Source organism: Peromyscus eremicus, chromosome 1, assembly GCF_949786415.1.
Source record: "Peromyscus eremicus chromosome 1, PerEre_H2_v1, whole genome shotgun sequence".
In the NCBI taxonomy this organism is placed as follows: Eukaryota; Metazoa; Chordata; class Mammalia; order Rodentia; family Cricetidae; genus Peromyscus; species Peromyscus eremicus.
In genome coordinates, this window is record NC_081416.1 from 195,802,604 (window position 1) to 195,811,327 (window position 8,724).

At 40.5% G+C, this 8,724-nt stretch overlaps 1 protein-coding gene across 1 annotated transcript; it reads left to right on the top strand.

Annotated features, from left to right (window-relative positions):
• The first annotated feature begins 4,959 nt into the window (after positions 1-4,959).
• Positions 4,960-5,911, top strand: LOC131902732 (vomeronasal type-1 receptor 1-like). Its single transcript, XM_059253724.1, is given in 2 exon segments — positions 4,960-5,031; positions 5,033-5,911. Coding segments are annotated over 2 exon segments (951 nt in total).
• Positions 5,912-8,724: the final 2,813 nt, after the last annotated feature.

The following is an 8,724-nucleotide window of genomic DNA, read 5'->3' on the forward strand; positions in this document are numbered from 1 at the left end:
TGACATGGTTGTTACTCAGATAACCAGTTGCTTTCTTATTTTATCTGGGGCTAATAACACAAGAGGGAATTCATGCCTATTCCTGCAAATCTGGTCAAATCTCCAAATCTTGGGAGATCATAGACCCTATAGGGCAACCTACCACAGCTGTTTTCTTAAGTAGTCATATTGTCCAACTGCTGCCTTTTAAATATTTATGTTTGTACTCATAGATTTGTGTTATACTAAACCTTGGTCAGAGAAGCTTCTTTTTTGTAGCAGTTAATGCATGAACTCATAACAAGTCAAGTGCTGAGAATGAGTTGTGAGTACTCAGCCATAGACATCCATTACTCCAGGTGCAGGGGACACGGCATATAAGAAGATACAGAAAGAAAATTACAATATAGAAGATACAGAGGACAGCTATGAAATTCTGTCTTCTGTATATGACATGCCTGCTTCCCATCTGGACTCACAGCCACTGTGGTTACGGGCATTAGATCTACACAATGTTCAGCCAGTGAAGATTCCAGAATGGATGGGGGAAGGGTTACTAATGCCCCACTCCTATATATGGCACCATTGGCAAGTGGTCGGTACTGAGAGCAGGAGAGTGACTTTTCCTTGGGTGTTTGAGAACTAAGTTGACCAAACAACAGTGATGACCCACACCCATGAGCTATTAGTAGTACTAATTGGACTCAGTGGGGCACACAAAAAAGAGAAACAAAAAAAAAGAAAGGATGTGAAATTGAGAGGTAGATATACTGGAGAGGAGATATTGGAAAAGAGGTGGGGGAATAGGTATGACCAGGCTACACTGTGTGTGTGTGTGTGTGTGTGTGTGTGTGTGTGTGTGTTTTAAAATCATAAAGAAACGTATTTTAAAATAAACGTAAACCCCCCTAACCAATGATTCTTTCTTAAATTTATGCCATCAAAATACATGCACATTGCAAATAGAATCCCTTTGCTAGGAAGTTCAGAGAATCCTCATTTATACAAGCTCAAAATTCTCATTTATGCAATCTCAAAACTGGAATCCGCACATCAGCTGTTCAGATATATAACTGTAAACACATGCACTAGTGTTTCTTCAGACATGAAAATGAATGGACTCCAGCTGCACAGAAATGAAATGAGAAGCTCTTAGAAAATGCTGCTTCAAAGAAGTGAGATGTAAAATTTTCCTGGAATCTCCCATTTCAAGGCCCCTTGGTGCTGGTTATTAACTTCTGACATCACCTAAGATATTAGGTGGTGAGTTAAAGCTGACAAGTCTGCTCAAATCCAGAGAAAGCCACATATTTCCCTTGTTCCCTCTCCTCCGCTCTAGGCATGGGACTTGTGTGGCTCTCCTTGTGACACCCCGAGTACTCTAAGGACTCACAGAAAAGTTTTTCCCAACTCTTTATAATGCCTTCTTGGATTTGCTGTCTTAATCTGGACTTTTTTCTTTTACAGGTAATTGGAGCATGGCTGTTGAAAAGGTATTCTTAATTCCCCATGTAGATGCTGTTATGGATCTAGAGCTGAAAATCACAGGTCCTGTGAGGGAAAAGACCAGGGAACTATACGCCTGTAAGTAAGGGACCAGAGTCTCATCTCAACAAGACAGACTCAGTTGCTTACTCCAACTTCTGTGTTAAACAGAACACACAGTAAGTACATTTTCTCTTTATACCAAGCCACAAGTGACTGGAGAATCTATATTTAGAGGGAATAAGGGAAAGTTACTGTTGCTAAGTACTGAAGTAAGATGATAAAAAGGATTTCACATGAAATGGAACCTATTTTTTGCTGGCAAAGGATGATGGACAGTTTCCTGCCTTTCCCTCTCTGTGCATTCAGGAAGCTCCAAAGGGTCCCTTCTTATCTTATGATACATTGACTCCACTCATTTCTATATGTGTTATGAATATACATGCAAATGAAAACATCCAGTTAGACAGACAGACAGATAGATAGATAATAAATAGATGATAAATAGGTAGGTAGGTAGGTAGGTAGGTAGGTAGATACATAGATACATGTTGCATAGGGAGGTAGGTAGATAGATACATACATACATAGATACATAGAGATACACAGAGATAGATAGATATGTAGATAGATAATAGATAATGTAGTATATGTGTATGGCTAGCAGAGGAGTGGTTGGATATTCTTCCATTTTCCTCTCTACCGTTTTTATTTAAACAAGATCTCTGGCTGAATCTAGAGCTTGTGTTTTTTTTTTTTTCTAAGTTGATGACCAACAACCCCAAGCAATATCGTGTAGGCAGTGTGATCTTATCTCAGGTCTTGATACTTGTAGTAAGTGCTCTTACCTTTTACCCCATCTATTCTGCCCATGTATTATCCATTTTAGGGGTTGAATTCTGCTCTTATTTTTCCCTCCTTTTGGAGAAAAGTTACTTTTAAGATTTATTTCTATTATTTTAGATTACAGGTATTTGTGTTTCTATCTGTTTGTGGGTATGTTCATTTATGTGTACAGGAGCCAGTAGAGCCCAGAGGTATCAGATTCTTCCTAGAGCCGGAGTTGCAGGCAGTGGTGAGGCACTCTGTGGATGTCACAAACAGAACCCAGGTTCTTTGAAAGAACAGCAAGTGCTTTTAACTACTAATCCATCTCCCAGCCCCCAAAGTTACCAATCTTAAAATCACAGGTGTGTAAGCCATTAATGACTTCCTAAAAAAAGATGATTTATTTTCTTAAAGAAATAGGTACTTTAAACCACAGCTTTTGTGTGACTGAATGGACAGTGTGCATATTGAGCAACAATGCACACACAGTATGATTGGCTCCTCCTCATTGCAGACTCATTTAGAATTCCTGTGTTTCAACTGAGAATTCTTCCAGTTAGTTTTGCAAAAGTTTGGGACAATAGATACCCTTCTACATCAGCTTAAGGGATGTACAGAAAACACAGTTACTATTATCCTCAGCACTTTATCATGAGAATTATGAATACTAGTCTTGATTGAAAACCCGATGTGGAAAGCTAACTGTTGACTGGTGTGGTTTTGACCATTCCTGGTACAATCTGAAGTTCAGCAGACATTTAGGACATGAGCCCAGGGTTCAAGTGAAAAGGTGATGGAGAGTGCTGGCACTTCCAGGAACCCAGAAAGAGCATCACAGGCTGGACAGGGCTGGACTCAAGCAAAGAACACTGCAAGGAGAGCAGGGCGGGGTGGGGGGGCATTCTGGGAACTGTTGCTTCTGAGCACTTCCCTCTGTATGTGAATCCACTACAAATTCAGACACAGCTTCTCCAGCTCCCTTGATGCCCAGCCTGAAAGACACTTTTCTAGTTTTTCAAAATGAATTTATGGAAAATTCTCCTTTGAAGTGCATCAGAGAGATGACTAGCATTCATTTTCTGGTTTAGACCTTTTATCACTTTTCCTCCATGTTGTTGAAGAAATTTCATATTGAGCTATCTGTGTACTGACAAAGTCTTTCCTTTCTAGATGTTCTATTATCTCTTTACATCTTCCACTTCCCATTATTTTGGAAGAACTGCTTATTATTCATTATAGACTGATGAAATGACTGAACCCAAATACGGCATCTATCACAAAATCTGACTCATTGGAGCTGTCTTCTTTGAACACAGTATCTCATACATTGCCTGATTTTCCACATTGTTTAATAGCCTGACACTTTTCACCCTGTGAACCAATGAATTTTGTCTTATCCCCTTCTCCCGTCTAATTTCAGGCTAGTGTGCTGTTAAGTCTCTTGTTCTACACAAGGTATTTGATTGCTCTCTTCCTACCTCACTACATCACTTAACCACAGAAGCTTTATTAAGCAAGTATGTGACTTAGTATAAACTTCTATGAGTAGAAATTTTCTATTCACTTTACATGCCAACCACAAATCTCCCTCTCTTCCCTCTTCCCACCACCAGACTTCCACCCAACCCACCCCCTAATCCCCACATTTTCCAAATTGAGGTTTCCCATGGGGAGTCAGCAGAGCCTGGCATGCTCAGCTGAGGCAGGTACAAGCCCCTCCCCCCTGCACCAAGGCTGTGCAAGGTGTCACACCCTAGGCACTGGTCCCCAAAAAGCCGCCCATGCACCAGGGACAGATCCTGATCCTCCTACCTGCTGCCCCCCCCCAAACAGTTCAAGCTAAACAACTGTCTCCCATATTCAGAGGAACTAGTCTAGTCCTACTGGGGATCTACAGCTGTTAGTCCACAGTTCATGGGCTTTACTGGCATGGCTGGCCATCTCTGTATGTTTTCCCATCATGATCTCCACTTCCCCTGCCCACAGAATCCCTCCTCTCTCTCATCAATTAGATTCCCGAAGCTCAGCCTGGTGCTCAGCTGTGGATCTCTGCATCTGCTTCCATAAGTCAATAGATAAAAGTTCTATGATAACAGTTAAGGTATTCACTAGTCTGTTCACCAGAGTACATCAGTCCAGGCATCCTTTCGACCATTGCAGAGTCCAAGGTGGGGTCATCCTGTGGATTCCTGAGAACTTCCCCAGCACCCTGCCTCTTCCTATTCCCATGATGTCTTCATTTTTATGGTATCTCTTTCCTTACTCTCCCACCCTGTCCCTGTTCCAGCTTGACCCTCCCATTTCCTTATGTTCTCATCCCCATTCTTTGCCTTCCATCACCCCCGACACACACACACTCCCAGTTTGCTAATGTAGACCTCTTCTCTTTCTCCTTCACTCGTCTATCTATGTGTCCTTCTTAGGGTCCTTGTTAGCTAGCTTCTCTGGAGCTGTGGGTTGTAGTCTGGTTGTCCTTTGCCTTATATCTAGTATCCACTTATGAGTGAGTACATACCATGTTTGTCCTTCTGAGTCTGGGTTAGCTCACTCAAGATGATATTTTCTAGTTCTATACATTTGCCTGCAAATTTCATGATATTGACAATGATGTAATTTGAGCTACAAATAATTAATACACATTTACATGTCTTCTTCCTGGTTGTATTGATGCTGTTAAATTTGGTTATCTCAGGTGAAAAGAACATGGTTCCTGAGAACTTGCCAATGGGGATTCTTTTTGTTTTCTCCAACAGCTATTGGGATTCTTGGCAACTGGTCAGTTCTTCTTCCATATATCATGTCTGTATTCACTGGAAAAAGTCTGATGCCCAAAGACCAGATTTTAAGTCATTTGATTCTAGCCAATTCCTTGGTCATTATCTCAAGAGTAATTCCTCACATAATGGTACAGCTGGGCTTGCGATATCTCCTGGGTGACCTTTTATGTAAACTCACTCTCTACAGTAATCGAGTGGCCCGGGCCATTTCCCTGCACTGCACCTGCCTCTTGAGTTGCTTCCAAGCAATCACAATCAGCCCCAGCAACTCCAGGTGGATGAAGCTTAAACACAGAGTCTCCAAGTACATGGCTCGGTCCTGCTCACTGAGCTGGCTTGTGCATCTGCTCCTAAACAGCAAAACAGCTATAGATGTGATTGGACCTGATACGAACAAAAACTTCACCAAGAAAGTCAAGTTGGGGTACTGCTCGGCGTTTGTTGCTAGCAATCTTGTAACTGTGCTATGTCTGTTATTGCATTGTTTCATTGATGGTCTGTATTTGGGTCTCATGGTTTGGACCAGTGACTTCATGATGCGCATCCTCTACAGGCACAAGATTCAGCTACAACATATTCACAGTGCCCAGCATTCTCTCAGAGTCTCCCCTGAAGACAGAGCCACAAAAACCATCTTGACCCTTGTCTGTACCTTTGTCCTCTCCTATTCAATGTCCTTCATATTAGTTATCTATAATGTGGCATTTGACAATCCAAGTCTGTGGATAATCAACATATTTACATTCCTAGACACATTTTTTCCCACATTTTGCCCCTTCATCCTCATCCGTAATAACAAATCTGGTACAAAGAATCATTTTCCCTGCTGTAGGAGAAGGTAATTTAACATGATGATGTGTGTGTTATGATAAATTTAAATATTCTTTCATCTATTATTGAACATTAGACTCACCCATGACCGGTGTTGTTTAGCAAGTTAATGGCTCTCTAAATTAAGCATTGCCAGTTGTTACTGCAGTCATAATGCTGCCTAAGCAGTTCCATGACATGAAGATATCCCTTTGTTTTTATTCTAAAAGCTAAGAGATTGGGGATCATCATGTACTAGGTGGAGCTCCAGGAGTCCAATCGATGAGAGAGAGGAAGTGTGATATGAGCAAGAAATATTGACACCATGATTGGAAAAAGCACAGGAACAAATAGCCAAACTAGTGGAAACAAATGAACCGAGGAGCCCCCATGGAACTGGTCTAGGCCCTCTGGATAAGTGAGACAATTAATTAGCTTGAACTGTTTAGGAGGTCCCCCAGGCAGTGGGACTGGGACCTGTCCTTGGTGCATGAGCCAGCCTTTTGGAACCCAGGGCCTATGCTGAGACACTTTGCTCAGCCTTGGTGCAGGGAGGAGGGGATTGGACCTGCCTCAACTGAATGTACCAGGCTGGGCTGACTCCCCAGGGGAGACCTTGCCTTGGAGGAGGTGGGAATCGGGGGTAGATTGTGGGAGAAGGCTGGAGGGTGGAAGAAGGGAGGACAGGGGAATCTGTGGCTGATATGTAAAAGACTAGAAAATCGCTCATAGAAAATTAAAAAAAATATGATATGCTTAAAGATATCTAATTAGCTGTTGAGGTATGTGTTTTTCTTCAAGCACAGCCTGGACTCTGGTCCCACTGCTGCAACTGAATTATAGAAAAAAAGAGCAAAGAAAAATCCAGAATCTTTGGCACGTGAGAATAACATGTTTATGTGATCAATTCCATTTTATTCATTCACGTTTTGACTTCACCGATGTTCTGCATCTGATCTTATGATGTGGGTTTGTGGCTCCACTTCCAGGTTCCTCTATGGGAAGAAATGACAAATGCTGTCTATTTGCTGTGCCCATTGTTTCCTCAGACTTCCCTGGGAAGACAGAGACTTTCCTAGTCATTCCAATTCTGCTGTGGGCCGTTGTTACCTCCTACTCAGTTGCTTGCACCCTGGCATTCTGTTTGACAGTCTGTGACAATCCAAGGCTGTGGAGGTCAACCTCTACATTTCTACAGGCATTCTCCATACGTTGTCCTACTGTACTCATCAGTCTTCCCAACTTAATCTCCACACTCTCTTTTCCCTGCCATAGAAAAGATAGTATTTTTCTAATCTCTCAATGTGTCACAGTTGTTGATTTCTGTTCATGAATATATACATATGTTCTTTATTATTTGTGCAAGTCTAACATTAGGTAACATGATGGTTAATATTGATAGTCCAATTGACAGGATCTAGAATCACCCAGCAAACAAAATCTGGATACAACTTTGAGGGAGTTTAAAGCTGGGTTAATGGAGGTAGAGGACCCAGTCTAATTCGATACAGCCATTGATTCTCTGGTTAGATTCCTGGACTGAATAAACTGGGGAAAACAAGTTGAGAACTGGCATGCATCTCTCTTTGCTGTTTGTCTACAGATACCATGTAATCAGCTGCGTCAACCTCCTGATACCATGATTCTTTCCCATGATGAACTGTGTACTCAAACTGCAAGCTGAAATAAACCATTTCTACTTTAATTGGTTTTAGTCATTTTTTAGTCAAAACATTGAAGAAATTAACTAAATAACTCAATAGCATTCTAAATTGTACTGATAAAATCTTATGAGTCATTGTGGTGGCTACAGCATATTTAAATGGAGTTAAATTCTGAGGCTTTTTTTTTTGTCTTTTTCATTCCTGTAAAATGGACATCTCAATGCCTGCTGGCAGAAGATAGCAAATACTGCAACTTTTGGAAGGCTGTCAACTCAAGTTGATCCTCCAGGACTTACAACATTATATAGAATGGGGTCTATATTTTTCCAACTTATATGATTAATACATGCTTAGAACTTCAGCTTTGTATATACAAGAGAAAAAAATACATACCCTAGAGAAGACAACAACTATTTTTCCTCTTCCTATGAAATAACAGGAATAAGAATTCAAACAAGGACCAAGTTCATTTAAATCAATGGTTATAAATAAAAAAATACATAATTTTATTCATTATAAAACTGGAAGTTTTCCTATCATGATTTTTAAGATTTATGCATTTCTAATCTAATATTATCTAATTCTGTTAAAGCACTTTTTCCTTCATCCACTTCTTTTTACTAATTTATATTTCGAGGGTGGGGGTATTGAAGTCTGTGTTTTTGTCTGAATAGTTGGACTATATGAAAAATGGCATAGGTTATAAGAGATTATTCAGTTCCATGATTTCCAAGATAGTAGACATCTACATAAGGTGAATATCATTTAAAGATAATCTGTTGAAAACATGTGTACTGTCTGTTATAGTGTTTTAGTACAATAATTCTACCACTCTATAGGCTGAGACAGGAGGATGGTTATGAATCTGAGGTGAGTTTAAACAAGATAGAAAGTCTGAGGCTAGCCCACCCTACCTTTTGAGACCCAAGCAATTCAAATCAAAACTTTAAAAAAACACTATCACCACTACCAGCACCACCACCAAAAACATTTGAAGACTGAGAACTAAAAGTTGTCTTAGTTTAAAAAAAATAGGACTTAGTATGGCCATTGCTCTTATTTACCCCCCAGAAAGTGACAGAGGAAGTAGTCTGGTATAGACCTAGAAACTTCATCCCTACTGGGTAATCTTCACAGTGCCAGGGATTTCTATTACATTACTGAACTTGAAAAGTTATCAT